At 39.4% G+C, this 15,615-nt stretch overlaps 1 protein-coding gene and 1 pseudogene across 1 annotated transcript; both read left to right on the top strand.

Moving 5' to 3' along the window:
* The first annotated feature begins 6,886 nt into the window (after positions 1 to 6,886).
* LOC146772590 (uncharacterized) lies at positions 6,887 to 9,661 on the top strand (annotated as a pseudogene).
* Positions 9,662 to 12,903: 3,242 nt separating this feature from the next.
* Positions 12,904 to 13,842, top strand: LOC146772589 (olfactory receptor 1f45-like). Its single transcript, XM_085637016.1, has one exon. The coding sequence runs from the start codon at positions 12,904 to 12,906 to the stop codon at positions 13,840 to 13,842; it is 939 nt and encodes a 312-aa protein (XP_085493142.1).
* Positions 13,843 to 15,615: the final 1,773 nt, after the last annotated feature.

Here is a 15,615-nt window from a genome sequence, read left to right as displayed (position 1 = left end):
AAACTTATTGAGGAGTTGAACAAAGAGGTCTGTCAACTGAAACATGAATTAACTACCAACTTAAACAAAGATGAGTGGACCGAGGTACTTAAAGACATCAACCAACAATTAGAGAATTATACAAAAGAAATCAATGATCGAAAAATCAGAAAATTCAAAAGGGATACAACCGACTACAGATTAAGAGAAGGATATAATTGGGCAGAGATATACGCACGACGGCGACAACAGAAATCACCCTCAGATAGATCTTCTGAAGAAACATCGTCAGATGAATCACAGTACAGAAAACGAACATCCACTACTGCCACCAGTGAAAGATCTGATCATTCTCACACTCCCACGTCTGGCAATCTACAATCACAAATACCAACGACCAATGTTTCTTTTTTAAAACCAGGCCAAGAACAACAAGAAGATCCAGGAGGATCAGGTACAAAAAGAAAACCAATAACAGACCCAGTGGCCAAATATACGAGAAGCCAGAAACCCTAGTCATCGACATCTCCATTCTCCAATCAACACATCACAGAATTTCAAAAAAAGACTTTACAGAAAGGAACCTCGTTTGTCCCCACATACCATTCTAATATCTTGGAAAAACAAATCTGTATCTTCAAATTTCTACGATCTTTACGACTCCGACATTTTTTCTCCAACATTGTAGAGAAAAAAGACGAACCCAAACAAGACATCCTAATGGGATTAAGGAACAAGAGTAAATATATACCACCAGTAAGTCACAAAGTACTCGATGCTTTCGAAAAAGTTGTCCTTAAGGACATGGATCAGATTTTTAAACAACCCAGATCCAAAATCACCAACATCACCCAAAAAGAAAAACAAGCATTGAAACAACTAGCCTCTAACAAAGACATCACCATACGACAAGCAGATAAAGGTGGAGCACTTATAATCATGGATACTGATTTTTACACCATGAACGTCAATGAACATGTGAACGACATAGAAACATACATGAAATTCAGTACGGATCCTACCATTGAATTTACAAAAATTCTAACCTCGATTATAAATTCTGCAGTGAATCGTGGTGTAATTGGTAGTAAAGAAACGGAATACCTAATCAAGAACAATCCAGTCATTCCGTACATCTACATGATCCCCAAAATACATAAGCACGCAACTCAACCACCATTTAGACCAATTGTCTCAACAATTAATTCAATCCATGAACCCATCGGAAAGTTCATTGACAGACATTTGCAACCAATTGTGAGCAACATGTCTACATACATAAAGGACACCACACATTTCTTGAACTTCTTGGAAAACCATAAAATTCACTTTTCCAAAGACATGATTATGTGTACGATTGATGTTAAATCGTTATACTCCTCGATACCACATGATTTGGGATTAACAGCTGTAGAAAGTTTTCTGATGTCAAGTAATAAGGATGAAGATCTCAAAGTGTTTTTGATGGAGTTATTGCATTTCACTCTTTACCACAGCTACTTTCAATGGAACAACTTATTTTATGTACAATCATCTGGTACATCTATGGGAAACTGTGCTGCACCTAGCTACGCCAACATCTTCATGTATCGATTTGAATTGGACAATATACTACAACAACCAGAATGGCAACAAAATTTGATCTTGTATAAAAGATACATAGATGACATTTTTTTAATCTGGAGAGGATCAGAGAGCACTCTTAACACCGTCATCCAAAATCTGAATCAAGTCAATGACAGAATTTCATACACACCCAACATTAGCCATCACCAAATATCCTTTTTGGACGTATTAGTTACCAACGTTGACGGCACATTACAAACCAGTATCTACAACAAACCCACAGGCAGAAACAATTTATTACACTTTCGTAGTTTCCATCAACCGTCACTCAAAAAACATTTACCATTTTCACAGTTGCTCCGAATCAAACTAATTGCTTCCACAGAAGACATCTACAACAAGCACAAAGTAATTACCCTCAACAAATTCAAACGGAGAGGATATCCTGAACCCATATTAACAGACGCCATGGAAAGAGTTCAAAAATTGGAAAGAAATGTATTACTCACATCAAAATCCAAAAGTGATGAACAAAGGTCCGTTTTCGTTTCAAAATACTCCAGCAGAAGTCAAAGGATCAAAAAATCCATCCTAAAAAATTGGCCACTACTCACATTGGAAGAAGATTTCAAGGGTATCTTTTCATTAAACCCCAGATTTGCGTATTTACGCACCAATTACATCAAAGACTTACTAAAAGAAAAAGAAGATACATTTATATCTCTTAAACCTTATCGCGGTACCTTACCGTGCCACAATTACGGCAACTGCAACACAATAATCAAAGAAAATCAAATAAGTCACCCAACAAGGGGTACTCTTGTAAAACTCAAAGTAACAGGAACTTGTGACAGTACCAACTTGATTTACATGTTGAAATGCCCATGTGGAACAGCATATGTGGGAAAAATGCAAAGGAAAATCAAAACACAGATAATCGAACATAAGAGTAATATCCGACTCAACAATACTAAATCCACAGTGGCAGTGCATTTCAATTTGTTCATCCACAATCCAAGTCAACTACGCTTTTGCATTTTAGAAATCATGCCAACATTACCCGGCCGGGATAATCAGCAGTACCTCCTAAGAAGGGAAACCTTTTGGATAAATCATCTATCGACTCTTGAACCGAAAGGCATGAATGAACGTTTAGACTTTGGATGTTTCTTATAAATTTCGATAACCACTATTAACATATGCCAATGTTGTAACATGATCACACCAGAAGTACTGTGTAAAACAATTTTTTCTTATCAATTTTTTCTTATTAGTTCTGAAATCATGTAGTTCTGAAATTAATAATTATCCTATTGTATTGAGGAAATACAGTCAGATAAATTCAAAGTAGGGTGAACAGAACAATTCACCTTCTTTTATCCGTCTCTTTGTACCGCCCCCCCTTTGACCATACGATCAAATGGATCGTTTACACAACCCGTGCTTTGATACATCAACCAAAAGATTCATATCTTTCACTTATCTTTGACATTTCATCATTCCCACAATTCACTATTTTAATCTTATGAGCAGGCAATCTTTATTGATATTCTTGAACACACAAACGTAAAACGGAGTAGTCTGTCCTCTTACACACTGCATCGCAGTCGCAGTATTCCTTATTTTTTAATTTTTCAATTTTTTTTGGTGATAATATGAACCGCCAAAATTAAATGCAGCAATCAAAAACACTTATGTTATTTATTCATCTCTATTTGCGTTCGTATCCGCAGTCTGTTTTCTTCACTTACGTCGTACCAAATAGGTAGTACTTTTTTATTGTCGGGCAACACCTGATTCGCGAATTAGTATTTACGGCCGATTCACGTCAGACACGCACAAACACACGAAGTATCACTTCCGGTACCAGCACGTAATCGCCGTCCGAAGGAGAGCGTTAAACTTTGATCGTCCGTTTAATTTTTTAGCGAAAACAAAATAGCATTCAATACCAGGTCTTTGCACTCAGGCGTCTTTTAGATACTTCTTTTTTAAAAAGACGTGATACCGGCGCTTAAAGTAAGGTCAGACTTTCACACTTTCCCGTGCCAATTTTCATCAATGCTACCTACAGCCAGCTAAAGCACAAGTGTCTTTGTCACCTGTACTATTGTTTACAAACATCACACACCACGCCGTAAACAAACGGTTGGAAAGAACAGTTATCCCCCCCAATTTTCAAATTAAATATAAACACGTTTCAGACGATAATTCATTTTTCATTTGTACTGTTTTGAAGCATTATGTTTTTTAATTTAATTAAATGTACTACAGTATAAGACATGTTTCACTGTCAGGTTTGTAAATCTAAAACGGGCTTCCGTTCATCTACTTCTTAAAAGTTTTTTGAAATTTCAAGTAGATAACAATTGTAAATTGAGTCTTGTAAACATCATGCAAATTTTACCTTTCTTGTACTTTCAGAATGTAAGACCCCTGAAGAAGGGCAAAGCCCGAAATGCATTGGGCGGAATTAATGTTATACTATGAATGCAATAGTACAAAACTATTCAAAATCGAGAAAAGAAATTAATAATATGAAATAAAAAGAAGAAACCATTGAACAAATTTGTATGGAACTTTATTGAAACTTATTGAAAACCGTTGAAGCACATTCAAGGAGTGCACAGTTGGGGACGGTACTCCCAAGGGAAATAACGCACATCTTTGTAGTATCACTTACTTTGTGTTCAGAAGGGTTACCAACTCTGCACCCATTATCTCGATGAATTACGATTAAATTTAAATTTGACCACACAAATACATCAAGGAGTGCGAAGGTTCCACATTCCAATTGGATTCATGTATAAATAAAGTAACCACGTTGTTGGCCTTTGTAATGAGGGTTCTCCTGAAAATGGAGTCAACAGAAACTTCATGTTCAGGAGACCCAGTACCCCCAATCTTCTATCGGGGATGGGTAGGCATCAGGTGGGCAGGCCACACATCCATCAATATTTGGCTGTTGCTTCCTATACCCACTTTTACACCAAAACCTTATACATGTTTGTGGACATGCACTCCATAAACACTGTTGTCTGCAGAAGGATGTCCAAAGCTCAATATTAGAGCATGTAATGCAAGCCAGATTTTATTACAAGACGGTAGGCTCAGATTATACTTTCTTTGCTTGCAATAATAAACACAGCAGCCAAAAGAAAAAAAAGTAATTACCCAGAAAACCCTCAGAAAGAACTACTATAATACATCACAATAGTGTAGCCAATAAGACATTGAGTATAACAATAACTATCTTGACTGAGAGCAATAAGCGCTCTTTTGTTGCTGCTCGCAGTCAAGATAAGTATTCTGCTCGCTAAATGCTCAAGGAATTGTATATGCAGTTTATAACTGTTGTAAAATGTTATCTTTGTATGGTTTTTTAGTGGTTAGATACTGTTTGGTTGCTTGTGCACTCGCTGAGTTCAATTGGAGCATTCGTTTAACGTCTGTTTGTTCCAATTGTGTCATACACGCATTATTCCCCCAGCGAAGGACTCCCCTCTTGGTGGCTCATGGATTTTCTTCCAGAGCGCTGTTGACCTTGGCGCTCGTTTCCTCTTGGGCTCATGGGGATTTCCTGGTATTGTTTGCCTGCTTCAGAGTGTCTCTCTCTGTATACTTGCAGGCTCTCTGTATTGATGAGGCTTCCCGGCTTGAGCCCTGTTCATTGACAAGCCCCTGCCTCCAGTGTACGCTCCCCATCAAATTCTGGGTTCTCAACCCTATCAGCTCCCATGCTTGTTCAAATTTAAACTCAGGGCTCAGTTTAACAATGTTTTTGTGATTATTTTGACTAGTTTGAGGTATTTTACTGCTATTCAATGTCTGAAGACGAAGAAGCAACACGCTGTTTCAGTATCCATATTAGATGTAGGGCTGGGCAGAGCTAGTGGAGTCTCACTCCGCAGAATTCCACGGAGTTAGCAAAAAACTCAGTTGAATTCTGAGGAGAATTGCTCAGATCCCCCCTAGCAGGGCTTAGTGTCTCCATGGTTACCTGTGTGGAGCCTTTGAGAATCTCTGATAAGGCTGCTCGTTGCGCGCTTTCATTTGTTTACTTTTATCTGCCGCATTTGTATTTTCCATCGAATATACAGCCAATGGTCGTGCGTGTACGCCCCCAAACGTAATCAACATACGTCGGTGGGAAATTGTAAATCCAAATGTATTAAGGTCTGCCAACTCAGGCAGGAATAAAAATCACAGTTGCGTCCAAAATAAATATACACAAAAATGTAAGGGGCACTCACCGCCTCTCGACTCTCAGACAGCCCACAGTCCGACACATGAACCAGCTTGATCTCGCTGACCGGGTGCAGTACAGCAAAAGTGGTGGCGGCAGACATCCAGAGGCCACTGTGGAGAGGAGCAGTGATAACAACTCTAGAGGAGGATGCCATGCCGGCGATTGCCAGGACACACATGACCAGAGGCTCTAGGTGATGAAAAGAGTGGCACACTGACCAGGTGCCGGGCCGCCCAGCCTCCATAGTAGCACAATGCCACACCATATCCCCCCACCCCTGAGAGGCAGGGCCGGGTGAGAGCATGACCCATGTGACATCATGAGTAAAAGGGGCGGAGAGGAAGCGGGCGGGCGGAAGTCTTAAAGTGGAAGGAGGGATTCTGTCAACACAGAGAGGGGAAAGGGCAGCACGAAGGAAGGAGAAGGAAGTAGTGGTGTGACTAAACTGTGAGCACATCGCTGCAGCGGAGCGGAGGTTTTGCCAAACTTCACGCTCCAAGCGGAGCGTGGAGTACCAAAAAATCCGCAGATTCCTCCAGCGGAGCAGAGTCGACTGCCCACCCCAAGTTAGATGTTTCAAAGAATTTAGAGTCTACTATTTCTAAAATGTTCATGGCCCCAAAGAAATTCCTTCTAAAAAGGAAAGAAACATATTGCACCTCAGAGTGTTCTTTCAAAGGTGTTTCTATCAAGATCGGTCGCCTACCTGAGACGTTACTTTTTCATTGCTCAATTCCTCCCCCCTTAACATTACTAGCTTACAGGACACTGATAATGATGATGGTGGTATCTTAGATGATGACAGGGCTGATTTTAATGTAATTAATTACTTTTCTGATAATGCGTCTCCGGAGAAAAGGGGTAAAATTTCTCCTTCTGAGAATACGTCCCACCCACTGTCCAATGATCTTGTGGATCATTTAGAGGATCCTATGTTCCTCCCTATTACGATCCACCACCCAAATTCCACAGAGTGGTTCCCTTCTGACCACGTATCAGATTATGATTCTTTTTATTTAAGGTACTCCTTGGATAAGTCCTCCAGAAATAAAGTAAAGTTAGAATTTCCTCGCCCCTATCATTGACCCAAATATGTTATTATTTTGTACTAAATTTGGAAAAGACCCTAAGAAAGGAGTTGATAGAGCGGGTCTAATTGCCAGGACAGGATTTTGGATCTAGTGGGTCCACTGACCAGGATTCAGGATTTAGCCGAGGAGGCTAAGATGGAGGGGGAGCAGGTAGATTCTGACACCCTTTCTAATTGGGTTCAGCGTGCTATATTTATGTTAGGCAATGCAAATGTTTACCTTTCACAGGAGTGACATAAGAGCCTTTTACTAAAGATCTACCCACAGCTGAATAACCTGGCAACTAAAGAAGAGGGACCTCAGACTAATGGCCTTTTGTTTGGAGATTCTTTCATAAAGATAATGTTTCCACTTTTGCTACCGTAGACAAAGCCCAGTATTCTATAAAGAAGATCTTCTTGTCTCTGGTTTTTGGCAGGGCCAACAAAGGTAAGAGTCGCTTTGCTGGCTGCTATTTCGCCAGAGGTCAATCCCTACAACAGATGCTCTTATAATCAAGGCTCCCAGTAAGAATATTATCAGGAGTACAAACCCCATTTCTATCCTCACAATTCCTGTGGATTACGGAACAGAGGATACAGAGCCAAAGGAGATCAGTTCTCAGGTAAGAACTTCCAATTTTGGCCTTCGTCCCCTAGGAGGCAGGTTGGCGTATTGTCTAGATGCTTGGTTGTCCCTAACCTCAGATCCTTGGGTCATTCAGACTATTTAGGGTTATTGCATATATCTTGATCAAATTCTGACAAAGTGTCATCTACCCCATCCTTTTAGTTTCTCACAGGGTCAATTTCTACTTTTTCAAGAGGAAGTGCAATGTCTTCTCTCAAAACAGGCTATAGAAGAGCCTACTTTAGATCCATCACAATTCCTCAGCATCATTTTCCTTGGTCTCAAGAAGAACAAGAAGTATCATCCAGTTATTATTCTAAAGGTGTTCATCAATTTCTCAGTATACCGTCATTTCAACATGGAGGCTATTCTTCATCTCAGAGATCTAATTCTTCAAGACGATTGGTTGGTGTGTCTGGATCTCCAAGACGCTTACTTAATGGCTCCTATTCATCCTTTCTACAGGAAGTTTCTTCAATTTCAATGGGGTCAGTCCTTTTTCTGTTTCAAAACTTTTGGTCTCTCTTCAGCCCCTTGGTGTTTCACCAAGATTCTCAAACCAGCAGTAGCCAGAAGTCAGTCAGACTCATTGTCTATCTCGATGATTTCTTAATCATGACTCAGGGCAAGCCTTGTCTTCTAGCTCAGCGACAGCTCTGTCAAGATCTTTTATCAAGGCTGGGGTTCCTAATAAAAGTTCAGGAGTCTTGTCTGGTTCCGTCACAAAGTCTGGAATTACTAGATTTTGTCATCAACACTTCTCGTTCAGTTCTCCTACTCCCTCAACAAAAAGTGGATCCAATAAAACAGGAGCTACGTCGCGCTTTGTCTCTTCCTCTGTGTTCCCTCAGATCACTAGCTTGTCTGGTAGGTCTTCTGGCTTCCTCAATTCAAGCCATTTTTTCTGGCCCTCTGCATTACAGGGCCATTCAGAGACTAAAGATTTGGTATCTAAGCAAAGGGTTAGCTTATTCAGATCCGGTAACTCAAGATTCAGAATCCAGGGAAGAGCTCTACTGCTGGCTGAGGGCACCGGGAAGGGGAGAGCGGGGGAATGGGCAGCCCCATATCTTGTCTTAGAGTCAGATGCAAGTCGGACAGGATGGGGAGCAAGATGTGGCCAACTCTCAACTGGAGATACATGGTCGCATCAGGAGTCATCACTGCACATCAGTTGTTTAGAGATGCTTGCAGGTTCCTTTGCCATCCAGTCCTTTATAAAAGACAGAGCAAAATTCACAGCACTTTTGTAGATGGACGATCTGCCGGCGGCCAGGTACTTAAACCATCTTGGAGGTACAAGGTCCAAACCTCTGGCAGTTCTTGCCAAGAGTCTTTGGGAATTTTGCCTCCAAAGGATCATTTCTCGCAAAGCAGAGTACCTTCCAGGCAAATTGAACGTGGTGGCCGATTGGTTTTCCAGACATCTTCACGATTCGAGTGATTGGAGACTTCATCCTTCAGTGGTCAATCTTTCTTTGATCTTCTGCACCATGTCAATAGCCCTTCTTGCGTCCCGTTTCAAAACTTCTTCAGTTGGAGACCAGATCCACTAGCTACCAATATAGACGCGTTCCTTCAGTCTTGGCCTTAGTCCCTACTTTATGCCTTCCCTCCATTTCTTTTCATTGCCCGAGTCCTTGATCAAGTCCAAAGACAGCAGTTGTCCCTTGTTCTGATCACCCCCCATTGGCAGTCTCAACCTTGGTATCCAACGTTATTGTGACTATCGTCGGACCTTCCGGTATGGATTCTTCCATTTCCCCAATTTACTTCTCAACCCTCAGGATCTTCATCACAATCTCACTCTAGAGGACTCCCTATCTCTCATAGTGTGGAGGATTTCAGGGCTTCCTGGAGAAACCCAGGAATTTCGGAGGAGGCTTTCAAGTTCATTCAACAATCCTGGGCTCCGGGCACAGCTAAAGTATACAAGTAAGCTTGGTTGGTCTGGTGTAGTTGGTGTTTGGACAGGGATACATATCCCCTTTCAGTAAATACATTCTTGTTGGTTAATATCCTAACCTCTTTGTCTTCACAAGGGAAAGCCTATCGCACCAATAACACATACAGATCGGCAATCTCTGCAGAACATGTCAGGGTGGATGGAATACCTATCGGTGAACACCCGCTGGGTTTGTCGGCTGTTAAAGGAAGTACATTTTGATAAACCACCTGTACCCAAGTATAATGTCATGTGAGATGTTGATTTGGTGTTATGTTTGTTTATGTCATGGCCAGGCAATGCTGATTTATCTCGCTAATACGTATCTGCAAAATTGACTATGCTTTTGTGTTTGCTGTCTATCAAAATATTTATGATGTTAGAGCACTGGATGTAGCCTCTTTCCATTATTCTTCCTTAGGAGTTTATTTTCAAGTTAATAGACGTACCAAAACTAATTTATCGTCAGTTCATTATCCTTTTTTCCCCTCCCAACCTAAATTATGTGTTGGTAATGGCTTAAAAACATATGTTTTATGAACTGCAGATCTCAGAAGTTCCTCCTCTTCGCAACTCCATATTTCCTTTCAGAAACTCCACAAACCTGTTTCTGCTCCTACTTTGTCCCATTGGGTTAGATGGGTCATGTCCTTGGCTGGCATTTCCACTCTTTCCTTTGGTGCCCATTCACCCAGAGGGGCTACGGCATCTTGGGCTTTCTGGGTGGGGGCAAGTTTACATGATATTCTCAGGTCTGGCAGATTGGTCAAACATTAATACGTTTAGAACTTTTTATTGTAAACCAATTGCTCATACGTCTGACTCTGTTACATCATTGATCTAAACAACCATAATATGAGCCTTCGGTCTTGTAATAAAATTGTGATTTTCCTAGCCTTGGTGTCTGAAAGACTAGATTTTATTAAAGACACAGAGGTGACTATTGGCCCACCACTGTTTAATTAACTCTGCCTGGACTCTTTTATCTACAGCCCAAGTGCCTTTAACAAGTTTGGATGCATCCAATTAACTCGACTGAAGCATCTCCTCCTCTGGATTCCTCCTTCCGGATTTCCCTATTTACTTATGCATTTCCAGACACGGCTGCTTTTTTCCATTTGGACATCTTTAAGGATTTGACTGTGATATTAGCTTTATATTCGATTATAATTTTGTTTTCCGAATCTCATCTTGCAATAAAAGAGGGCTTGTTGCTCTCAGTCAAGATACTTATTGTTATACTCGATGTCTTTTTGACTAAATTATATAGTAGTTCTTTCCCAGGGTTTTCTGGGTAATTACATTTTTCATTTGGCTGCTGTATTTATTAAAGCAAGAAAAGAAAGCATTATATTCCTCTCTGCGTCTTTAATAAAATCTAGCCTTTCATACACCAAGGCTAGGAATATCTAAATTCGAATATATGGCTGTACTTAGCTATAATCTAAAGACAATAGGGGCATTGTTGTAGTTTGAGGTCCTTGGAGCTTTTGCTGTTGTATGCAATGATCTGTTATTAATCAGCACTAGGCATGTGAAATTTCCTTGACCACTGTATTTATTTTCATAGAAAAGTACAAGGATATTAGGACCAAATAACCTCAGGCATTGCTCCATAGTATTTACACCAATTTGATGTCAAACACAAGGTGGCCACCTATGTTCTGTAGACTATGCTAAAGAACAGACCCAGATATACCTCTCATTCTACCGTCACAAATCTTTTGATCAGAAACCCTCTCAGTTTTTGTCTTATTACACATCTCTTACTCTTGGGACATCATTCACCAACACCTTTTGCTTCTTTTCTCTTACTTTTATGTTATTCAGTAAGGGTTCCATGCCTTTGAGTTGAATAATTTGCAAGAGATGCAGCAGTCAGTGAGTCTTTTAACCTCTAGTGTCTTCATCAATAGTGCTCTTAAAAAAAAAATAATAATATATCCCTGTACGGCTCAAATAGTGGAATGCAGGCAAAAACTCAGAGACGTACAATGGAAACATATAAAAAGTGGTGTATGTAGTGTGATACTTTGAAAATTGATCAGTTTGCATCCATACACAATTACTTATCTCCAAAGCCTGACAGTCACCTAGGGCTAAACCCTTATCTTTGATTCACAAAGTCAGCCCTAGAAGTGAGGATGGGCTCTTTACACAACCCAACACTGCCCTCACACTGGGAATTAGAAAATATCATGACAATCTCTCACAGAAACTATTTTTTCGAATGTTTCTATAGATCACAGGGCTGGTTTCAAAGTTTTTTTTATAGTATACCATTACAGAGTGAGGGAGAGGGATAAAGAGAGAGAGAGAAATAGATAGATAGAGAGAGAGAGAGAGACAAAGAGAGAGAAGGTTTATTAGACAAAGTCACTTGAGGTATGCTGCATAGGAAGACCAAATTATTCAACAGGGTTGACTGAATCATGCATTAAGAAAATGCAACTTTTGTGGCATATGGCTGCACATTATGTGATAGTATTACTTTATCATTTTGTCATTTTTACACAATGTTAACACTGCCTGGGCAAAGGCTTCACCACAGATTCAGCATTTAGCAACTGAAAAGTGACCAGTCAACCTTTGCATAGAGTCAAGATAAGTGTCACCACAATTTTACTAACTTTTGTTCCATTGGAGTTAGAGACAAAATATGTGTTTAAAAAGTCGGACATGATGCAGCAGATGATCAACTATACAGGAAAAGTGGCTAATTCATAACTGTGCAGAAACCACTGTAGAATTGCATAATCCCAATGTCTATGTTAACAGCTTACATGACTAATACAATAAAGCATGGACACTCTAGATTCTGTTATTTATCAGACAGAGCATTTCAAAAACCTTTCGGAAGAAGTGAGCCTTCAGGGATTTCTGAATTATTAAGAATTCTAATCATTGTCTATTTTTCTTGTGGCGTCATATTAGAATACAAAAGGTAGGCACCTTGTCGGCTTCACTTTGGCTTTGCTATTCGCCTCATGCCAGAGATCTAAAGTTGGAAAAGTGGAAAATTGAGAGTGTGCTAGATTCACATCTGTAATCCTACACATGTATGTAATTGACAAAAAATGAGTGGCAAAATTAGGGTGAAGTATTGTCTGTCTGAAGAGGCATGCTGAAGTTAGTCAATAAATTGAATACTACTTTTGTTATTTCCATAAACATCTCAAAATGCAGAGAGGAAACATGAGTGTTGTCAAAGAATTTATCTTCCTGGGCTTCTCCAGTCATCCAGAGCAGCAGCTTATCCTATTTTTTGTCTTCCTTGCTGTATATACACTCATCTTGGTAGGGAATAGAACAATCTTAATTATTGTAATAATGGATTCCAGACTCCATACACCCATGTACTTCTTTCTAAGCATTCTGGCCTTGATGTTTCACATCTCTAATAGCACTCTGAGGTTGGTCAATAACTTGAATACTATTTTTGTTATTTCCAGATACATCCCAAAATGGAGAGAGGAAACATGAGTGTTGTCAAAGAATTTATCTTCCTGGGCTTCTCCAAACATCCAGAGCAGCAGCTTATCCTATTTTTTGTCTTCCTTGCTGTATATATACTCATCTTGGTTGGAAATCTGACAATCTTCATTGTTATAGTAATGGATTCCAGACTCCACACACCCATGTACTTCTTTCTGAGCATCCTGGCCTTGGTGGACATCTGTTTCACATCTTTAATAGTTCCCAAGCTATTGGTGGACCTATTGTCAGTAACGAAAGTCATTTCCTTTCCTTTGTGCATCAGTCAGTTGCATTTCTTTGTAGCATTTACCAATATGGACAGTTTCATTTTGGGTATTATGGGCTTTGACCGATTCATGGCAATATGTCACCCTCTGCATTATCCACGGGTGATGAGAAAGAAGGTCTGTATAACACTGGTGTTTTGTGCCTGGGTGATCGGCTCGCTTCACGCTTCAGTGCACAGTGTCTTGTCCTCCAAGTTAATCTATTGTGATGCAAAGGAAATGCAACACTATTTTTGTGATCTTCCAGCTCTTCTGAAGCTGTCATGTTCAGACACCTCCATTAACGAGCTTGTACTCTTCACCGAGACTACTGTAATTTTTCTTACCCCACTGTTAATTAATCTTGTTTCCTATGTTCTAATTGCTATAGTTATCTTGAAAATCAAGTCCTCCGATGGAACAAGGAAAGCATTTTCTACCTGCTTCTCCCACCTCGCCTGTATTGTCTTGAATTATGGACCTGTGTTTTTTATATACATTCGGCCATCCTCAGCCTACTCACCGGAGAAGGACATGGGCATAAGTGTAATATACACCATGGTGATCCCAATGCTCAACCCATTTGTGTACAGTGTCAGAAATAATGATGTGAAAGAGGCATTGAGAAAACTGGGGAAAAAAATCCAGGGGCAGCAATAAAATTGGATGAAAATAAAATGGAATGATCTATGTTTCACTTAATGGTCTAATGTTTACAGAATCAACACAAAGTATAGAAAGAATCAGAAACCAAATTCACATCCAAATAAAGGGAAATCTATGGTTACTGGATAATCCATCTTGAGTATTTTGTTATCAATTAATATTAAAGCGTACAAGCTTTTATGACACAAGTTGTCGAAATAAAGCATACAAATATCAATTTCTCCGCACAAGACCTTGGAAATCTTTTTAAATTTTACAATTTTCATTCTTGAAAACTGTTTTGTAAGTTAAACATTCCTACACGAGGCAGGATTTTCCGTCTATTTGATTAATTCCACTGTGAATCAAGATTGCAAATTAGATTTAGCAGAGAAAAAAATATATATTTTTGTTAAATCCCCTTGTATTAGCCCAAGGGTGTTTGCACACACACTTAATGCTTGCAGTCTCTCCTGGTTCCAGGTATTGACAAAAGATCCTTTATGTTGAGTTACAGTCAAGTTGTGTGTTCTCAAACTTTATCTTTTTTTTTTATCTCTCCTGCCGATGCTTGACATCTGTTGAGAGGCTTCTTAATAAAAATTCTTCTTCTACTATCTACCTCTTTGTCTTCAACAATTCCGCAAAAGAAACACAATGCAGAAAATTGTGCCTCATGCGTTCCTTTGAACAAAATCTGACTTTGAGTTTCAAGAAACTTCACTTTTACCACTCATGCTCTGCAGGTTTAGTTAGGCACTTTTTTATGTCATGGATTGGGCCAGGTAATTGTCCAGAACATGATTTTAGCCTCCTAGTTTAATGGGGAGGAAATTTAATGTTTAATGTTTATGAGTTCAGAAAATGTCTAGGATTGAGAGCCCAAATTATACCTAAACAAATAAGTAGCTTGTCCTTCTCTATCACTGGAAGTTCTTCCCTTTTCTTAGACAGCAGACAAGAGCAGCAAGTCCATATTTGAGAAAGATGAAGAGGAAACCGGAAGAACAAAAGTACCAAAGGAAAGTCTTTAGGCAAACAGGCTGAGATAGATACCATCTTCTGCCTAGACAGCTGCACTAGTTTAAGGAGTGCCTATCAAAAGTATGCACTGACTGCCAGTTTGCTGCTTCACATATTTCTGAAATGGGTATGTTTCGCATGAGAGCAGCTTGCCTTATTTATTTCCTTCAGTAGAATGTCCTCTGCCTTCACCAGACTGAGGCTGTTATCAATTTAGTATAATTTCTTAATGTAGGACACAATCCTTCTCATAATGCAAAATAAACTTAATTGAGTGCTCCTTTGATTTCTGCATCTCTTTGTTTTTGTCGATATTATATCTAACGGTGCTCCAAAATTAGTGTCTAAAGTATGCAGAGCCCTCTCTCCTGGAGTAGTGGGATTTGGAACTTAGGTAACGGACCTCAACAAATCCTCTAAAACCATATAGAGCTAAAATAGAAGCAGACGCATGATAAAAAGCTGAACTTTGAGATTGAATTAAATACCTTCTTAAAACCCAGAACACACTCCTGAGAAGAATTTGTTGCTTCCAAATCTCAATCCAAAGGAACTATTTCAACTTAAGTTCAGAGTTACAAACTAGATATACGAAGTTTCTGGTAAAACTGTCCTTTTTAACTCAGATTATGGAATAATTCTATAAAACATTTTTTCCTTCAAAATGTGATCGTGCTCTTAACTACCAAAGATCACAAATATCTGAAGAATGCTTCTGAATATTAGTTAAAATTAATCAATGACAGAACCTTCTTATATTAACAA

This window comes from Triturus cristatus, chromosome 12 (genome assembly GCF_964204655.1).
Source record: "Triturus cristatus chromosome 12, aTriCri1.1, whole genome shotgun sequence".
In the NCBI taxonomy this organism is placed as follows: Eukaryota; Metazoa; Chordata; class Amphibia; order Caudata; family Salamandridae; genus Triturus; species Triturus cristatus.
The sequence above is the reverse complement of the archived record's forward strand: the minus strand, read 5'-3'. Positions and strand labels throughout refer to the sequence as shown.